Genomic DNA, 19,420 nt, shown 5'->3' on the forward strand with positions numbered 1-19,420 from the left:
ATATATATATATATATATATATATATAGGTAGATAGATAGATAGATAGATAGATAGATAGATAGATAGATAGATAGATAGATATATATATGTATTGGATTTAAAAAATTATAATTTTTTTTTTTTTTTTTTTACCTCATCTATGACTAACCCTGCCCATCTGTCATTTTATTTTTTTTGGAGCACAAAAGTTTGCAATGCATAGTCTATACAAAATATGAAGTCAGGCACTTTCTTTTTTTCTTTCTAAATATTATGCTCGGCGGTATGCGAAGCCCTACGCTTATCTTGACAGCATTGTTGCGTGAAAATCAACATTGATCTCTGCAAAAAGTTTCCCTTATTTGGTGTGTAAATCAAGGATAAAAACAAAAGGGTCAGGTTTCGAAGGTTTGGATGTTCTGTGCCATGAGTCAGGAAGTGCTCGTGTGTCTGCGCGTTCACTTTTTCTGTACTTCCACAGCTTGCTTGTGTGTGTGTGTGTGTGTGTGTGTGTGAGAGTGAGTGTGTGTGTGGTGGACAATGCATGCTTTATTATGACTGAGAAGGGACCAACTTGCACCAGTGCGTGCCTCTTTTTTCTGTTTCCACCGACAGGGTTGTTGTGCTCTTAAAAGCACCACGCCAACAGTTGTGTAATTGCTCGCAAGGGTTCCTTTGCATGGGACACATCTGGATGGAGGCGTTTGGGAAGGAGTTCTCCCTTTATGCAACGGATGAACAATGAGCACATCTGTTCAATTTTCTTCCCAAATATCCTTCGTTGAATTCGCACCCCCCATTCCCCCCCACCCCTCAATCCCCAATGCAAATCCTAATCCCGCCCCTCTGTTTCCTCTCCTCACCAGCAGAACAGCCGAGTTAGGAATGAGAAGGGGGCTGGGTTCTTTCTTTGTTTTATTTTTTTGCCTTTTTGTTTTGCACATTTCCAATCGTCACTAATTGAGAAGACGCTGTTTCTCCACTTATTTTTTATTTGTATTTGTTTTTTGTCTGTCTGAACACTGTAGGAGTTTTGCCGTAAACAAAATGGGGAAAGTGAACATCTGCCTGAAAAGGAGTTTGATCATTGTGACAAGTTTGATGATTGTAAGTACTTTTTTTTTTTTTTCCATATGGTTTCCACTCCATTCCCATGACACACACCATGTGTTATATGACTTGCTGGTGCTCATACAACAGATTTTCAATGCAGGACAATCTTTTTCCTCTGCAACAGGCTCCCCAAATGTTGTGAAGTAACGTGTCGCAACTTGTGTGCTGTCAACACAAAAGTTTTGTTCTCGTTGCAGCTTGCAGGCGCGCTCATGTTGGCCGGGACCCTTTTCAGCCACGGGCACTACCACCGGGACGACGAGGTAACGCCCCTTTATCTGACAAACTCTCAATCTGGTCTATCGCTATGGGAATGTAAAAAGAAAAAAAAGAAGAAAAAAAAAAGAGTGTGTCCCTTTAAGTCCAGTTCAGTTGTATTTAACTTTTAAGTTTAATACATTTTCCCATATTTAAGAGCAGTATTGAAGTTCAAACTGTGCATTATGTTTTTGTGGTTTACAATGATATTAAATATACATTTTAGGAATAGAACCTCTGTCTTGTTTACATCTAGTTAATATTTAGGCCGCTGTGTTTTAATGTTGGTACTTGGTAGTAATTCACTTCAATTAAAGAAATACGATGTATTTTTGTATTAAAATATGCCCTGACTTCTTTTATATTTCGGAGAAATATCAGCTAAAAAATAAACATAAATAAGATGAGCAGGTCTGCATTTTTGGAGTGCATGAATGAGAATTTATTCGGACATTAGACAAAATATAATGCACTGTAACTAGTAGTCAACTGACTAAATAAGCTTATTGATCTTTTTTTTTTGTATTACTATACAACTGCTTTGAAAAAATTGAAAAATATTAAATAACTAAGTATAAATAAAAAAAGAATGATCAGAGCAACATGTCCACATTTGTGTCAATTCAGTAGCATTTTGCAATGGAAAGCAGTAGGATACAAACATATGTTTGAGTTTTAATTCCTAAATTCATCAAAAATAATATTTACTCACCATTATCACCATATTCTTCAAAAAAAAAAAAAAAAATCCAAGTGCTTGCTTCAAGCTCTTTATTGCCAATCCTAGTTGAAGTTTAAAACTAAAACCAAAGAGAATTGCACATTTTGTATTTATAACTTGCAGGTCCATTAGCTTAATGCAAACACGGAAAGCAATACGCCATAGACGGGCTAATGGAAATAGCTTTGATGTTGCAGTCGTTTTATGTACGAAAGTATACAGAATGTCTTGTTAGTTATGACCATAACAAAGACATTATTTTGATACACTAGCCTATGAAGTCCTCTCGAGAACTACAGTGATACTGTAAATCCACAGATAGAGGACATGATCGTGGGCATCAAGGTCCTGTACGCGCTCTCCATCACCACCCTGGTCCTGCCCATCATCGGCTTGTATGGCGCCTGCAAAGAGAAGAGATGGGTGCTCATTGTGGTGGGTGAACACACACGCACACACACACGGCATAAGTACTCACACGCTGTACTTAGTGTAAGTAGAAGTACAGATACTTGTGCAAAGAAATGCTCTGGTAAAAGATGTACTGCTTCCCTTGCTGTACTGGAGAAAAAGTTAAAAAGTAGAGACTGAAATGTACTAAAGCTGTGATGCTCAAAGAGCGGTACGACTAATTTAATCAGTACGGTTCAGTTGCATTTGACTTTGTTTTTCTTCAGCTGGAACTGGGGCCTTAGACAGGGTGGAAGGAATTATGAACATTTCCAAATACTGTACCAGTCAGTGTTAGCACAAAACCTTAAGCATAAAAAAAAAAAACAAATCCATGAAAACCCTACTAGAACATCAGAAAAGGCACTTTAAATGGCAGCAGCCACGTCCCCAGTTATGAGGGTGTGCACACTTGTGCAACCACATCATCTCAGTTGTTTATTTTTACTTCGCCTCTGGAAAAGATTGATTAAAAATTCAGATAAGTTATCAAAATGATCGCTCATATTAATGGTGGTTTTGAAATGACTTATTTTTTATTTTTTTTACTGTATGTCACAAAACCCGGCATTTGAACAGGGGTGTGTAGACTTTTTATATGCACTGTATGTGTCTCAGTTCACCGTTGGAATGATCCTGTGCAACCTGTTTGTGCTTTACATGGCCATCCATTTGCTGATCATGCGGCCTGTGGTAATTTCAACACACATTTTCTTCGCGTTCCCGTTTTTGGATGATTACGTTTCAAGCGTTTTCGTGTGTGTTCTCGCTTCTGCAGATCATTAAGATCATGTCCAGATTCTACCTAAGCATGCAGCCAATTAGCAACGCCAGCGAGCTTGATCTGAGAGTGCTGGAGGAAACCCAAATAGAAGTAGGTGACATCAGCAGGCGCGAACACAAAATGGAGGGCTTCTCTGTTCCCTGTGTTTGCTTCCTAGTTGGGCTGTTGCGGAGTGCAACAGGGCTACAAGGAGTGGGGCTACAACATCTCCAAGTCGTGCCTGTGCAACGACACCTCGGACGACTGTGTGAGTACGCAGAACAACGCCGTGTTACGCTTAGCGTGGCTGATATGTTCCGGAACCAATCGCAATTGGCGAAAATCCACACTATGGAGAGGCCAGACACTGCAAAAATATTGCTCTTATTTCCGGTTGTCACATTTTCGGTGCTGAGTCTTATTTCTTTCTGAGCTTCTGAGTGAATGAAAGTTCTTTTACTGGACCGGTTGCTGTCACTTGTGTCGTAGGTGGCCGCCCCCAGCAACAGCAGCTTGTTCCAGCTCACAGATAACAAGCCTGTCATGATTTATAAAGAGGTACAAATATGTCATTACGTGTGTAAAAGTAGCCTTAAACTCATGCTGATGTGTCTGTATGCAGGACAAAAGTGTATAAAGTAACTTGGAGGAGGCCTATGCAGTATTTACTAAGTAGCACAGTACAATATTTACTCACTTCTGGTCTCCCAGCCAATCAGCAAGTCAATTAGATCACACACCTATTGAAATATTTATAATAATAGTAATAATAGTGAAATACATTATGATGATGATGATGATGATGATTATTATATGTCAATTAAACTATTGGTCTAATTAATTATTGACATAAATATATCATTATTATTTTATTATGTAAGATTATACAACAGTTCTAAGAATATTTTACATAATGCGACAATCACTGGAGTAGAGTATATTTTTCATTTTTAATGTACTGTGCGGATACAGCAGTGAATTCTCAGTGTGGTGCTTGTACTTGGGCTCCCTCTAGTGGTACACAAAAGAATCACTGAATTTCATGTGTGCGTAAATGTTACAATAGGTTCAACTTTTTTTTTTTTTTTTATTAAGTTCAGTACATTTGTGACTTCCAGTTGAGTTGTGTTTACCTTTTATTTCAAAACGTTGACATTTAACCGTTTGTTTTATTTCGGTACAAACTTTAACTTTCATCTGCAACACATTTTCATCTAATTAGTTGAGTCATGTTGAAAGTGTGAATGTTACATTGACTTACAAAAATGGGAAATATACTTTTTAAGACTAAAACCTTTGTCTTGTTTTTGATGAAAACTTGTCATTATGGTGGTATTAAAAAAAAAAAAAAAAGAGAACCACTGCTGTACACTATATTGTCATGCTGGTATTTTAATAGTTTGCTATTGTTGTGACATTATATTATTGGTTCCCATTTGCCCAATATTCAGCCTCACCTCCAAAGACATTTTGGGTTTTTATCTCATCCAGTTATTATTTTAACTTGGTGTAACATGCTTGTCTGTTGCAGCCCTGCCTTCCGCTCCTCCTCTCACATTTAAACCTGGCCATAGACATTTTGGTGGGCACCTCAGCGGGCTTGACTTCATTGTGGGTACGGACTCTCGGGATTTCTGTCAATTCTTATTTCATGCTTCTGTGCAAGGACTTTGAATCCGCCTCACTGTTGTCACGTTTCTCTCCAGGCGCTGTCCTGCGTGCTGAGCATCGCCGTCCTGTGTCAGCTGAAAGAGAAAAAGGACACGCTGGTGGTGGCGTACAGTCGAGAGGCCAAAACGGGCAACTACGCCGTCCTCGCCGAGCCCGCGGAGCTCACCTGATCGCCTCTCCGGAGTCACGATGCGCCACAAAGTATTAACGTCCAGTGTGTGACCTCAAAGGTCAAAGCCATGAGTGTGGAATCAGAGCTTAATTTTAACTTAACCAAAATATGCATCCTCTAATTACTGTGTTGTATTGTGTGCAATTGAATGGAAGTGTGTGATTCCTCAGCTGACTTTTGCATGTAAAGGAATCCCACGATGAAGTTTTTGATATGTTTACAGTATAGTGTTTCTTATTGTTTGTTTTAAAACTGAAAATTGAATCGTGCAATAAAATGGTTGCATTTTTACTCTTATTAGGAAGATTGGTGTGTTTTTTTTTTGTACATTTAATTGAATAGGGGATTTTAAGCCAGGTTAAATTTACTTTGACATTACGGCTTTTAAACATGTTCCAATCAGATATATATTTTTAAAACTTAAGTAGTGATTATAATCCCTCAAGGGGATATTCAAGTTCCACGCTCATTTGAAAATTTTCATCATTTTTTCCACATGGGAAATTTTATTCATGTAAGTAGCATTATTTGAATGTTTCAGCAATATATTATAAATATTGTAAGACAGAGATTTTTTTTTTTTGCATTTTTATTTTATTGTGTGTATGTATTGAAAAAAAAAAAACAAAAGGAACAATTATCACATTTCATTTCCACTATTTACAGTCAAGTATATGACATGGTGAATACATTGTATGTTCATCTGATGCAAAAAAAGTCCCCCCAAAAATGCATGAATAATACCGGTATACATTATTGGCTTCAAAGTGCACACATTTTCATCGTTTCAAACAAATTGAAAATGGATGAAATCAATGATGAGAAGCGTTTGCAAAATCAAACATGACGACTCTATACATGTGCTTTTATACAAACGGAGGTTTCCAGTGTGTACAATGTGTGGTAACATTCTCAGTCATTTCTGTTGAGTCCTGTTTAGCCATTCAAACCTGTAGCGATCTGGTTAAATAACATTGCAAACACTGTGCTACATACATAAAGAGTCGGTTACATATATTTCTCTATTATATTCATACCTGACTTTCTAAGTGTGTGGAAATATCATTTCCCCCAGTGCATGCTGGGATAGTACGCTGGTTAACCTGCTAAGATAATCATATACAGCTCATAATTGTACCTGATAAACGTTAAACGGGACCATCATTCATCATTTATAGGCAAAATGCATGTGGGTTACATGTCATGTTTACGTGCATTTTAATTGGTACATATTCAAATGATAGCCTGGTTATTAATGGTATACAGCATATTGTGTTTGACATGTGCAAATTCAAAGAAGGGTCGCTCCGGGGTGACTAGAAGGCACCGGGGACGTATCGATTGGACTGGAGCAGAGCCATGAACTCCTGTTTGCGCTTCATCTGCACCATCAGCTTCAGGCTCATCACCAAAAGGACTGCCTGGGGAAAAAAAAAAAAAAAAGTAAATTGGTAGGAATTATGAACAGCTAGAAATAATATTTTTAAAACATGCCAGGAAAAGCCTACTAGAACACCTGAACTTTATTTGGGGTTAATGAGAGACACTTTAAAGGGTGGCAGGTGTGTGCTGACTCCCATTTAACATGAATTTGAATGTGATTCATTAACACAGCCACATCCCCAGTTATAGGAGGGTGTGCACACCTGTGCAACCACATTATTTCGGTTGTTTATTTTTATTTCCACTCTAAAAAAAATATTGAATTGTACAGGATTTAAAAAAAAAAAAGAAAGAAAAGACCTACCCAAAACACTCCACTTCCAAATTTAATTCCCATGGCCAGTGAGAAAGCTCGCTTCAATGCTGAGACGTAGATTTGTAGGCAAGCCTGTGGATTTAACAGTAAATAATAGTAAATATTTATGAATACATCTACATCAAAAGTTTTTTTTGTTTTGTTTTTTTTTACCTCCTGATAGACATATTGGTTCTTTGGAGCCCCCAGAGTGGCGCTTCCTCGCAGTCGTATCTGATTGAGAAAAAAAATACAAAAATACTGTAGTTAAAAAAAAAAACTGATCATGAAATGTGAGTGCTCCAAAGAAGTCGACAGAGGGCGCTATTGAGCCGGGCCTAACTAGTTTGTGCCTTAACTGTAACCAAAGTAGAAGCTCAACAGGAAGAACAGAAGGCAGTCAAAAGTTTGTTGGTGCTGGATGATTTAGAGCCAAAAATGTGACTTTAAAATGTTAAAATACCACGAATGGAGTGAGGCTGTATGGCACAGGTAAAGTTGTCAGTACCTTGGCTTATTTTGTAACTTTGCTACCTTTGAGGTTGCAGTTTATGTTGTTGAGTTGATGTTTTGCTATGAGCCTAATTTTCCTGCCTTTTTTTTTTTAAATAGGCAGATAATCTCAACTCATCTTAATTTATAAAGCACTTTAAAAAGCAACCGCAGCTAAAACAAAGTGCTGTATGTTAGTAAAATGGAGTTAAATATTTAACTATAGATAAAAATATATATAATTGTATAAAAAAATACTATTTCATTGTTAACTTTCTTGATTTTGATGAGATTATTATGATATTTCATTGTTAATTTAATTGATTTTCTGTTTTTTTTTTAACTGGAAGCTTAAGCAATTCTTTTGTTTTTATTCAAATCCAAATGACATGTATACAAATTCTAAGATATATCAAACATTCTAACAATAAAAAAATATTATTTCCCTGATGACATACAGTAATAACAGCTAGACCAATATTCAATAGAGAAATAGAATCTCAATTCCCATTTTACTTAATTTTGCAGGGCTGCATAATGTTAAGTATATACTGTATTGTGCTGTATATATCTTAAAGGGACACTCACGCATTTCCCCGGCGAATGACAATGACAAGAAGCGGGGATGGCTGTGCCCCAGTCTTTGTAGCCTTCAACGAGCCCGCAGCATTTAAACTGGTGAGCGCAGACACACAATACACTCCATTTATTTCCAGAAATGGGAATATACTGAATGCTGTGTGCTTACATGCGCTTGAATACTGTGAAGCAAGGTCCTGTTGACTTTGCTGGTGGCACTCAGGGGCATCATGGACAGCAATTTGGACTCCTCTCTTGCCACCCCTGTCTAAAAAGAACCTCTTAAATTGTGTTGTGAATAAATACACCGCGAGCGTGTACTCTACCTCATAAATGTCCTGGTAGCTTAGTGCTGTTTTGACGATGATTGTTTGACTGGCTGCCGCCATGCCGGCTGCAAACTGCACAGGGAAAGACATACAGGGGATATTAAAAATAACAAATAAAAAGTCTACACACCCCTGTACATTGTGGTAGACGGAGGTAGTGAATGTTATAATTACCAGAATCAAACACCACCTCCTCCCCGTGCAGGCGCCGAAGACGCCGAGCACGGACAGCAGCAGGCAGGCTATCTCCAAGATGTACAAAATCACCACGGACACGTTGGACACCAGCTGCGGGGATGAATAATAATCATGTAAGCCGCATATTTGACATTTACACGGTATATGCACTCGCAGGCCACAGCATTCGGCCGGTACAGTCTAATGACGGCCAATACAAAAATGCTGCCTTGACAAAGACAATAATGCTTCATTTTAATTGACATAATGTTTATGATTGTGATTGTAGTTTGCAGTAATGTACAGCCTATATATTTTTAAATAGTATTACTGAATGTATTTGGTTTTATTTTTGAATCCATTTTATTATTATTGAAGCTGTTGCTCTTGTTTTTAGGTCCTATTTAAGTAATTTAGTAAAATTTTGTAATATTCACAGTTAGTACAAAAAGGGACTAGAATGCAAAAGTACAATTATTTTTTAACATACAGTACATTATTCTTGAGTTATTTTGTATTTTTTGTACTTTCATTATTTTCTTAATTGATTTAATTTCCAAATATTTTGAATTATTATTTAACTAGATTTTTAAAATGCGTAAACCTGAGTAGTCATTTAGCTATTAGAAATTAGTCTTACACTATGTTTTTATCCTTTTATGAATTTACAATGCAACTAATACTCATATTAGGGACACCAACAAATTAAAAATGGAGTATATTACAATATATAAAAACATCAGTTGAGTGATGGTTTAGGTTTTCCATTATGAGTTAAAATTAGCATTATTGGGGACAAATTGGATATTATCCAGTTTCAATAAGTGTGTCTAATATCCATGTAACACCATTAAAAGTGTTTGCATGTTATTATTGAGTATGAATTTGGCTCTGATGATTGTTTTTGAAGGACGTGACGAGGGGAGCAGGGCCGTAAAAAGGGGCGGGAGAGGGTGAAAGTTCAGGGTCGCATGTGCATGACGTGAAGATGATTCACTGTCTCGCTCAAGGACGCGGCAGTGGGAGAGACAAGAGATGCTCGCCACGGCGTCAACCCTTTCGGAGTCCCACCTGGCCCGCTTGCAGGAGGTCCCGGTGTCCCACCGCCGTCATGGTCAGCATGAAGAAGCACAGAGCCTTGGGGGAGGTAAACAACACAACATTAAGAGACACAACAGGAATCTGCAGGGTTAAGGAGACGTTCCCAGCTGACACATTTCCCAATAATCGTAATTCTCAAATGGTTGGCTCCCTCTAGCGGTGCTTTGAAGAATCACTGTCGAAGCACAGTTCAGTTGTATTTAACTTTTTGGTACAAAATAGTTGCATTTAATCTTTAACTGTTTTTCCTTCAGCCTGTATTATAAAGTTACAATTTATATTTAATTATTTTTGAGTGTGATACATTAGAATTGAATCCCGCGATGCTAATATACTTGGTAGTAAAAGCTTGAGAACCAATGTGCAACTGGAAAACAGTTTTAAGAGCTTAAAATGTCAGATTTGTATCATTTTATTTTAAAGGCTCATTGATTGTTTTGGAAAATTGTATATTTAAGGAATGCATGATTCTACTTCTACACAATGACAAATTGATTTTAAAACATACACTTTTTGTGATTGACTCAATATCTGGGTGGGGACAAGAATAAGCCATTTTAGTACTTCAACACGTATAGTATTTGATATAATTCCATGTATTGAACACAGTTTAAATGCTTGGAAAGGTCCTCCAATTGTGCAACATTACTCCAACCTTTCCCAAACAGATTTCAGCTGCATCCCTTTCAATCAAATCGTTCAAGATGAACTCCATTCTTAAGTTACAACAGTATCGAGCAAGAATTGGGGTTTTAAAATAAGTGTTTGGATTTCATGGGAGGTTGAAGTTGAAAGATCAGGTTTCAAGAGAGGATTGTGGTTTCAAAATTGGGTTCAGGTTTCAAGTTTGACTTTCTAGCCTAGTTTCGGGTTGACAGCTAGATAGATAGATAAACAAAAATAAAACTGCATTCTGACGGATGGCCTTCCACGTGACGTCACCTGCCAGCTATAGTCACTGCAAATGTTGTCAACCGAAAACACTGTGCAAAAGGCGGTCGCCCCGGAGGGCTCTCATTTTTGCATCCGTTCGTTCACCCATCAACCGGGCGGAAATTCACGTACCATATTGACGGCGCAGGCGAATATGAACGGCCTCTTTAGGCTCGTTTTATCCGCCACCACGACCACCGCGTTCCGCTGCATGTCGCCGCCTCCGCCGCCGCCGCCGCAGACCCCCAGCTTTGACAACGCCCCGAAAGCACACGGGAGAAGGAGAACGGCCAAAGATGCGTGCTCGTGATGTTTAGGACGTAACGGCATCCGAGCGCGTGCGGGGACGTCACAGAGATGCGCTGGATGAGGCTGCATTTGAGGACACTCGGAATTCTCGCTATCGCGGGTTGAATGTGACGTAACCAAGGGGCATAGGCATACAGTGGCGGTTCGAACTTCACTGAGGGAAACCTAGGTTGCAATAACTTTGGCTTTGTTTTCATTATAGTATACAGTATTTCCTTGTTTAGTATCTAGGCATATTTAAAAAAAAAAAAAAAAAAAAGCTACATTAAAAAGCATAATAGTTATTGATCATATTCCTGGAATGCTGCATGGGAGAACTCGTACAGTGTTCCCGGATATATATTGTTTTGCACACACCATGTTTGAACTGCATAATTGCTCATAACTGTTTGAAACATGGAGAATGAGGTTTCGTGCAGGTGAACTGCATTTCCCACAATCCCTTCCTCTTTAAAGGGGCAGCGACAATGTTTTCTCCAGAACAGGTAGGGCGGGATTCTATTGTTTCTACAGGTGCTATGGAGAGAGGGGAGAGGAACTGAAGTCAGTATAAAAGCACTGTTGGCACTAAAAGGGGGAGGGAAAGGACAATTTGTGAAGGAGAGGCAGGTGGATCAGACGGCTCACTGGATGACGGGCACAAAAAAGTACATTGTGTTGTTTCTGTCAAGTGGATCACCTCTGAAGTCCCAGGTAAGAAAAGGATGGGCTTTTTTTGTTCGTTTTTTTTTTGTTGCACTTGTCTTTGAAGACGGTCACCGCCTGAAGGTCTGACAATAGAGACTCTAAGCAAAGACAAAAAAAGGATCGAGAACTTGGGAGCAGGGTGGAAAATGTGAAGAAGTGTGTAACCTTTGAACGGCACAATTTGACACCTTGACAAACCGTCTTCGGGAACTGGTCGGACGGGATCGACGTGGACACGTTTGCTCCAATTCACCCTGCGGTGAGACATATTTGCTTGTGTGTATTGACTTTCCCCAAACCTCAAACGTCACTGGCATCCCCAAAAGGGCCGAATACCCCCCAGGCAGCCCCTCCCCCGCCCCCAACCGAGCTGCTCCAGGATGCAGAACCCGGGACCGGAACATGACGACACCTTCGACTACCTGTTCAAGATCATATTGATCGGCGACTCCAACGTGGGGAAGACCTGCGTGGTCCAGAACTTCAAGTCGGGGGTTTTCTCGGAGAAGCAGCAGAACACCATCGGAGTGGATTTCACTGTGCGCACTTTGGATATTGAGGGCAAGAAAGTCAAGGTCAGTAAACTGTTTATTTCTGAGCAACCGGCCTTCAGGGGGGGTTTGATACCGAATATGCGGAAAACAAGTGCACAGAGAGCCGTTGAAGACAAAGCTGAGCAAAAAGTCCCAGCGTGCGACTGCTTATAGCAAAGATAAGCCATGAGGAAGCACTAAAATGAGGCCCTCATTTTTGCCTTTGTGTGTTGTTTTTTTTTGTGTGGCGTCAGCTGGTTTCGCACTGACACGCTCGAGCTCACTGTCAAAAATTGTCTTTAAAAAAGGATGTCAAAGCCATCAAGCGGAACGTTTGTGGGTTTTTTTTTTTAATTACAAGGGCTCTTTTGGTTGGAGTGTCTAAAAACAAGTCCGACCGGCCTATGTAACCGAGAACCGGCTCTTCAGGTTCCTCCGCGTGATCTCTTGGCCAAGGACCTGATAAGTAGTTGAGCTACACCATGATTGGTTTTGCAAACGCTGACGTTAACAATGATTAATTACAGTCAAATTCAAAATACGGTTGTAAACCAAGTTTAAAATCGTTAGCCGAAGCGCACGACTGCCTAATTCGCTTTTGATTGTTTTTGGAAAACAAGGGGGGCGGGGGGGGGGACAACAAATTTAACGAACGGGAAGAGTCCAGTTGGCTCGATTCAACTTTTGCGGATAACCATGGCCTGGATGACAGAATCTACACAGACAAAGAAAAAACAGTTATCAGCGAGCACATTGGTGTTTTTTTATACTTAGATGGACTAACGTAACTAGCATCGTTGTTGCGGCGTGATAATCCTTTAAGCAATGCCTATTGCAACACAAAAGGTGTAGCAACACGTGCAGACAGACAATATAACAATACTCACAGGCTTTTATTCTTTATCCTCTCCGAAGAACAACTAATATTGCTTCACATAACTGGGTAGTTGAGTGAAACTCTTCTTTGTTTGTCTGCATGACTGTGTTATACTGCCCCAAGGTAGGCAACTCACACACACTCGACGGAGACGCAATGGCACATAGTTGAATTCTTTACATTCTTTTAAGATATTTATTTATGATATGTTTTATTATTTTATAGAGTGCAATTTTCCTTAATAAAAAAATCACAAAATTGACCAACATTCGTTGTTGTTTTTTGGGGGAGAGGCTGGAACAGATTAATGGCTTTTCCATTCAGTTCTATGAGGTAAGATGATTTGGGTCACAGGTGGGGTCACGGAACGAATTCAACTCGTATCTTAAGGCACCAGTGTATTAGGCTAATGAAATGGGAGGGAGAAGAAGACACTTAATGCTGGTGTGGACAACCGACAGCCAGACCGCGAAGATCTAGGACAAAAGGCCCCAAAGTACGTAAAATAATAAGCAATAGTTCTACTTTATGTGTATGTAAATGTCGTATGCCCCTTAGGGGACTTCACAAAAACTGGTTCCCCTTTCCCTGCTGTCGATGCTACAGTAAACAAGTGCAGCGGATGAGGGTTCCTGAGGCAGCTGTTGCTATACTAACATAATTTGTCACATGCTCCTGTGAATGTGTGCATGATTAACATCCACTCGACCTTCTTACTAAGCAGTATTAATTGAACATGTATGATTGTGAAGCAGTATTTTCTTACAGGCGTTGAATCAGTAGTTCTACTCATATCAGTTACATCTACTTTGGAAGGGAGTGTGAGTACTTTCTTTTTCCATCTGTGACTGGTACTGTCTGCAACAGATGCAAGTGTGGGACACGGCGGGACAGGAGCGCTTCCGGACCATCACGCAAAGTTACTACCGCAGCGCTCACGGCGCCATGATCACCTACGACATCACGCGGCGCGGCACCTTCCAGTCGGTCAGCGACTGGATTCAGGAAGTGGAGCTCTACGGGGCGGCCAACGTGGTGCTGGTTCTCATCGGTGAGTGTGCAGTTCGCCACATCCAGCAGGTGGCTACCTGGTGAAAAAAAAAAAGTGTTTTTAATATTTCGACATTTACGCTGATGGGTGGGCAAATTCTGTCTAGCATTCCTGCCATGAATATATAGATGCCACAAAATGGCAGCAAAGCACTACTTTTTGTTGTTAGACAGGGCTATGGCCTGATTAAATGAAGCTCCTCCTCTCACTTTCACATAGTTCCTTGGCACCAAGGAATTTCAGTGAATAATGGAGGATACGTTCAAAAATAATAATCAGAATATGTAGTGTAATAATAAATCATAGTTTTAAAAATTGGGCTTCACAAATTCTCCCTCGCAACAAGTAAACGTTACAAAATGGAATTTACACAATTCTGGTGGTCAGGCTTACTACATTTGAATTTCAGTTTCTCAATGAATCACAATTTAAAAGCTTTTTAAAAAATCACAGTCTGCCTAGCAACAGGTGACTATTCAAAAACGCGTGACGTGAACAGAAAATAAAATCTGCAGCCATGTTGTTGGTACATTTGTCAACTTTTATAATCAATCCTGTTGACTATTTTGTTTTTGTGTAGTTTATTACATTAGAAGGTAATTTGGATATCAAGTGTACATAAATAAAATAATGTACTGCTTATTTCTTGGTGACTGGTGCATTTTTCCCCCCATTTGAAATCACTAGTGTAAGTTGATATGTTTGTAGTATAGAAATGGTTGCTGTATGTGGTTTTTAGTTCTGTCTCTCTGTCATACCAGGTAACAAATGCGACCTGGAGGATGAGCGCGAGGTTTTGTTTGAGGAGGCCTGCAGTCTGGCAAAAGAAAGGGGCGCGCTCGCTGCCCTGGAAACATCCGCCAAGGTGACCCAAATTTTGCACACACACGAAAAAAAAAAAAAGGAACAAATTCTTGACATTTATTTGAAATCATATCAATCAATCAAATGATACATACAATTTCAAGCCACAAAATAACAGATAATTGTGATCAAAGACAGTTCTTTCACATAATGATTGACCTATGTGTCAAACTGCCGCAGTCTAGTTAATGTCATATATTTTTATTTATTTATTTATTTATTTTTACCTTAAGTGTCTATGGCTGGTATAGCTGCTTTGATATCCTTGATATCGAATAAATGCTAATAAGAGCTTTCCTGCGCATGTGTTCAGGAGGGTCAGAACGTGGAGGAGAGTTTCATGTTGATGGCGAGGGAGCTTCTGTCTCGGAACGGCCTCCAGGTCCAGCAGGATGGGCTGGACAGCTTCAGCAGGCCCAGACTTCTCCTCAGGACTAACTCCCGGCCAGTGATCGGCACCGTGGGCGCCTTCACATCGGCGGACAAGAAGTCGTGTTGTTGAGGATGTTAGACGACGTGACAGTGGATGCCTATCGGGACAATAAGAATGGCTGCGCATCACTCAGGAGGTGATTTGGAAGCATTGAAGAATCAATGCGGAGAACCTTGAAATTTCTTCCTTTTACGATCCTACGTTTTCACCTTTTGAGGATTTGAAGTGCCAGTGTTTGACCCTTCGCCTTCTCTGGAGGAAACTGGAGCATGGGCGACAGTGGACATAAAAATGCTCAATAAAAGATTTTTCATTTGTCTGTTGTGGGTGTGACAATGCTTCAATTTGTATTAAATGTGAAACAAAATATGCACCGTTAAACTCATTGCGATAACGTTGATAATAGCCTACGTTCTGACTGCGATCTGCTTTCAGCCTCAATAGCTGAATGTTATGCAATTTAATGAAAGCAGCTTAGCTTTTCTGCATTCTGGGGATTTGAGATTTGTAAGAATTATCTAACATCCAAACACAGTAGGATTAATCATTTTAGGGTATTCCCTCCCATGTTTACATAGTTAAGATGTGGCATTTTTCAGATTTTTCTTTTTTGGTCTCACGAATTAATCATTCTACTATGTGGTTATTAAATATACACTTGTCATTGACGACGATTGGCAATATGTGTGAATTTGCCAATATATGCCCTGTGATTGGTTGATCACCATTCCAGTGTATACTCTGCCTCTTGCCTAAAATCAGCTGCGATTGGTTAATGACACTCTATAGAAAATGGATGGATAAAAAACAAATCTGATTTACCATCGTGTAATGAAACTGGATGACTGTAATTTAATGGGACAACTAAAAGCTGATCTTGTTTTACAATGTTAAACAGTGACACCCAGTGGGGTTCTTTTGAACTTCAACAGAATAATCTCATTGGGTGTTGCGATTTCGCCGCCAGTCCACTGGAAGGCGCTCCATGATCATGTAACGCAAACCTTTTTAATGAGACGTGCATGTCCGTTGGAAGGTGGGAGTACGGCTGCAGCGTTTCTGTTTTAGTTGGCTGGGTTCTGCCACAACGACAGTTTTGTAAGAGCCGGACATTGTTTCTCCATAAACTAAAGAGACTTTGGGTGAAAATAAGAATGTTTTTTAATGGTTATTTTTTGCTGAGACGCTTGAGAAGCTACCTGGATGACAAGCTAGCGGTGAGTTAAGCCACGCCCATCCATGAACACGATTCTGTAGTAGACGTGACAGACAGATGTTTCAGCCAATCACCTTCCACTATTTTAAACGTAACTTCAAATGTAATATATCAGTTAAATATGCATGTTTTCTTGTTTAAAATGTAATCAGTTCCTATTAATTAGCCATTTTTTAATGACAATGTGAATGTTTATGTACTTTTAAATATTTTACTAATATTGTAAACTTCACAGTAAACATTTCTTTAAACGCAACTCTTTAATGAGATAGATATAATCAAATACACATTTTTAATGATGTAATAATAATTAATAAACCATTTTTAAAATAAAACGATAGAAACATGTTCCATGTATATAATAAATTGTTTATTTTACTAATATTGTATTTATATTTCTATCAATTAGCCAAGTTTTTTTATTGAAATAAATGAATACAAATAAATAAAAAATGAATACATTCATGTAAAATTTCTAAAATAGTTTATATAATAATTGCATAATTATTTTTGGTTATAATTTAATTAGAATTACAAAACTACTAAATATATTTTTTTACAAATACTTTATATTGTTATTTGCAATCAAATTTATTTAACAAGAGGTGAATTTAAAAAAAAGTAATTTTTAATTAGCCAATTGTCAGGGAAAAACTGCAAAATTAATACAAATATGACAGGATTGATGATAATGTAAATACTCTATGGGTCGGATTATAGAACAGAGGAGGCCGAATGTGGACCCTGTGCCATACTTTGTCCACCCGTGTTCTCAGTCTAATGTCTCGAGTTCATGATAATAATGTTAGTATTAAAACATATTCACTTGACCAGTGGGTAATATGATTTGTCTTTTGCTTTTTCAAGCCATAAAATTAAAAAAAAAAAAAAATCCCAGAAAAAATAGACACCTTTTTATTTCCAAAGGTCTTATTCAAAGTACCACTCATTCATTCATTCAACAGTACAAAAAGTAATTGAGAGATAAAGCACCTGTAGTTCGTAGTTTTGAGCAGTTGGGGTCGACGTTTGACTTGGGAATACAACCCGATTGAGGAAAAGTTCTGCACAAACTAAAGTTGACTAAGCACAGCAACGGGACACTTTCAGGATCCCTTTTGAGGATTCTGACGCCCCTTAAAAGACTCCCCTTCTTATTTACATGAATTGCAAAATACATTGGACAAAACGTACCATTGTCTCCTTTCAAAAGCAAAAATCGCTGAGTCAACCTGTGATAATTCTTCACCCTGATCCTAGACTAAATTCCCCTGCACACAAACCATAAACCACTAATCCGCCTCGAGATTAACTCAACCTGATGATCTCAAATTTTTTCAGGTTCCGCTCTTTCAAGGGCCTCGGTCGGAGCCCCTCCTCCGTCTCCCCCACCAGCTCTTGGGCCTCATTCTCCGTCCCCCCTTGTCCCCCGTTGGCCCCCCCTGTCTGTACATCCTTGGGACACTCCCCGTTGTAGGTCTTGACGTAGTCCGCCACACGCCAGCCCCGGAACTCCTGCGGCTCGGCGCAGGTGAGGCCCGTGTGGGCCACGCCGGGGTGCAGCTTGAGCCAGTAGATCAGGTAGTGGATGTTGTAGTCGCAGATCCACGGATTGTTGCCCAGAGACAGCTTGCGCAGGAAGTACAGGTCCTCCAGGACGCCGTACTGGAAGTAGTGGAGGCTGTTGTTGGACAGGTCCAGCTCGCGGAGGTACAGCAGCCCTGCGAATGCACCTGGGAGGGAAATAAATGACTTTGTTAAATGGTTTGACAGATAAAGACTCAACATTTTCCGCTAACAACCCAGGCTAAACTGAGCTCCTCCCTAAAGTTTGCCTCTCAGTCAAAAGGTAACCCTTTGACGTGGCATTCACAAATTTGGGACACTTTCAGTATAAATGGGCTTTGGCAATTTTCAGTGCGATTGACTCCGTGATTGCCTGCCACCGGGCTTCTTTCTTGTCATACAATCTGAAAAAGATTCCACTCATATTGTCTGTTTCAACAACAAGAGTTGCTAAATCGCTAAGTCAAAAAGTTGCAGAACGCCTATGTCACAATGCAATATTTGTACGATCCATTTGTCCTTGTGGCGTGATGTGTCCCCTGTTGTCCTTCAGAGGAAATGAATGCGAGTCAATGGAGTGTCTCGTGCGCTGACAGGAAGGAAGTGAGCGATCGGAAAAAGACATTTCCGAGCGTTTCCTGCTGCGCTCTGTTGGCCTCAAGCTTGGCTTTGATCTCGTCGAGGAAGGGGAGGGAAACGGGAAGAGTGTTGGTAACCATATGTTTAAAAATAATTAAACGCATAAAAAAATAATGGAAGAGGATGAGGGAGACGTCCTGTTTTATATCCAGCTTGCTTGACCGCGACCTTCTGAAACCGTCTCGGGCTTTTTCCGCACATACTAAAATAGAGTACGAAGCTATCATTAGAGGAAATATCATGTTTCACAGGCGTGTCAAACCTTCAATGTCAAAAATAGTTGACATCCTTAGATGTCAATGAACCTGGAAAAAGACTACTATGGGGGATTTGTGATGGAAAATGTACTTTTTAATGTTTATATCCAAATAGTGTAGTCTGGAGTGTCTCAAACCCCCCCCCCCCCCCCCCCCCCCCCCCACCCACACACACCGCCCCATCAAGTGTGAAATTAAACAACCAAGTAAATCCTAAGTTATCTTCCTATTTCTTAAAATATATCGTTCTGCATTTCCACTCCACTGTTGCCAAATATTCGGGCCATAAATGCCCCCACAACGAGTTTCTCAGTCAATAAGGTGACAGCTGGGCTGGATGAAGTTCCACTTTGATGTTGCGGCCGAAGCACTGTCATGTCGAAGCCAAAAGGTAAGGAGAGCTGCAGTGTTAGCACAGATTAGCGTGAGCAACATTAGTTTCGAAGTTCTGCTAAACTGTTAACGTGGGAGTTGTGAGCTTGCGAGTAATTGTGTCTGGCAATGTAATGG

At 39.7% G+C, this 19,420-nt stretch overlaps 3 protein-coding genes across 7 annotated transcripts; 2 read left to right on the forward strand and 1 right to left on the reverse strand.

The window, feature by feature from the left end:
- The first annotated feature begins 821 nt into the window (after positions 1-821).
- Positions 822-5,426, forward strand: LOC133472034 (tetraspanin-8-like). Of its 3 annotated transcripts, XM_061762328.1 has the most exons (9): positions 823-1,088; positions 1,292-1,357; positions 2,392-2,508; positions 3,142-3,216; positions 3,302-3,397; positions 3,465-3,554; positions 3,776-3,844; positions 4,818-4,901; positions 4,993-5,426. In XM_061762328.1, exons 1-9 carry the CDS (start codon positions 1,029-1,031, stop codon positions 5,125-5,127), a joined length of 792 nt encoding a protein of 263 aa, XP_061618312.1. In that variant the 5' UTR covers positions 823-1,028; the 3' UTR covers positions 5,128-5,426. The 3 variants fall into 3 exon arrangements, with proteins under 3 accessions (XP_061618313.1, XP_061618312.1, XP_061618314.1); XM_061762329.1 differs by lacking the exon at positions 3,142-3,216 and having other exon boundaries at positions 822-1,088; XM_061762330.1 differs by lacking the exons at positions 3,142-3,216; positions 3,302-3,397.
- A 313-nt stretch (positions 5,427-5,739) lies between these two features.
- Positions 5,740-10,845, reverse strand: LOC133472033 (tetraspanin-8-like). Of its 3 annotated transcripts, none has more exons than XM_061762326.1 (9): positions 10,611-10,845; positions 9,516-9,581; positions 8,442-8,555; positions 8,265-8,339; positions 8,108-8,206; positions 7,948-8,034; positions 7,042-7,101; positions 6,877-6,960; positions 5,740-6,546 (listed from the first exon to the last, which is right to left on the reverse strand). In XM_061762326.1, the coding sequence occupies exons 1-9, from the start codon at positions 10,806-10,808 to the stop codon at positions 6,535-6,537; spliced, it is 795 nt and encodes a 264-aa protein (XP_061618310.1). In that variant the 5' UTR covers positions 10,809-10,845; the 3' UTR covers positions 5,740-6,534. The 3 variants fall into 3 exon arrangements, with proteins under 3 accessions (XP_061618310.1, XP_061618309.1, XP_061618311.1); XM_061762325.1 differs by having other exon boundaries at positions 5,740-6,550; XM_061762327.1 differs by lacking the exon at positions 8,108-8,206 and having other exon boundaries at positions 5,740-6,550.
- LOC133472035 (ras-related protein Rab-19-like) lies at positions 10,836-15,549 on the forward strand. The gene is made up of 4 exons (XM_061762331.1): positions 10,836-12,049; positions 13,752-13,935; positions 14,697-14,800; positions 15,113-15,549. The coding sequence occupies exons 1-4, from the start codon at positions 11,855-11,857 to the stop codon at positions 15,299-15,301; spliced, it is 672 nt and encodes a 223-aa protein (XP_061618315.1). The 5' UTR covers positions 10,836-11,854; the 3' UTR covers positions 15,302-15,549.
- The last annotated feature ends 3,871 nt before the right edge of the window (positions 15,550-19,420 follow it).

The sequence above is a fragment of the Phyllopteryx taeniolatus genome, chromosome 22, assembly GCF_024500385.1.
Source record: "Phyllopteryx taeniolatus isolate TA_2022b chromosome 22, UOR_Ptae_1.2, whole genome shotgun sequence".
Lineage (NCBI taxonomy): Eukaryota > Metazoa > Chordata > Actinopteri > Syngnathiformes > Syngnathidae > Phyllopteryx > Phyllopteryx taeniolatus.

Coding starts and splice junctions, on each gene's coding strand:
- LOC133472033 (XM_061762325.1), bottom strand. CDS start 10,808: ATGCCGTTACGTCCTAAACATCACGAGCACGCATCTTTGGCCGTTCTC. Junction 8,556..9,515: donor ACCTCCTGCAAGCGGGCCAG/GTGGGACTCCGA, acceptor TCATCCCCGCAG/CTGGTGTCCAACGTGTCCGT. Junction 8,035..8,107: donor TTCACAGTATTCAAGCGCAT/GTAAGCACACAG, acceptor TGCGCTCACCAG/TTTAAATGCTGCGGGCTCGT.
- LOC133472034 (XM_061762328.1), top strand. CDS start 1,029: ATGGGGAAAGTGAACATCTGCCTGAAAAGGAGTTTGATCATTGTGACA. Junction 3,398..3,464: donor TGGAGGAAACCCAAATAGAA/GTAGGTGACATC, acceptor TTTGCTTCCTAG/TTGGGCTGTTGCGGAGTGCA. Junction 3,555..3,775: donor ACGACACCTCGGACGACTGT/GTGAGTACGCAG, acceptor CTTGTGTCGTAG/GTGGCCGCCCCCAGCAACAG.
- LOC133472035 (XM_061762331.1), top strand. CDS start 11,855: ATGCAGAACCCGGGACCGGAACATGACGACACCTTCGACTACCTGTTC. Junction 12,050..13,751: donor TTGAGGGCAAGAAAGTCAAG/GTCAGTAAACTG, acceptor TGTCTGCAACAG/ATGCAAGTGTGGGACACGGC. Junction 13,936..14,696: donor CGTGGTGCTGGTTCTCATCG/GTGAGTGTGCAG, acceptor CTGTCATACCAG/GTAACAAATGCGACCTGGAG.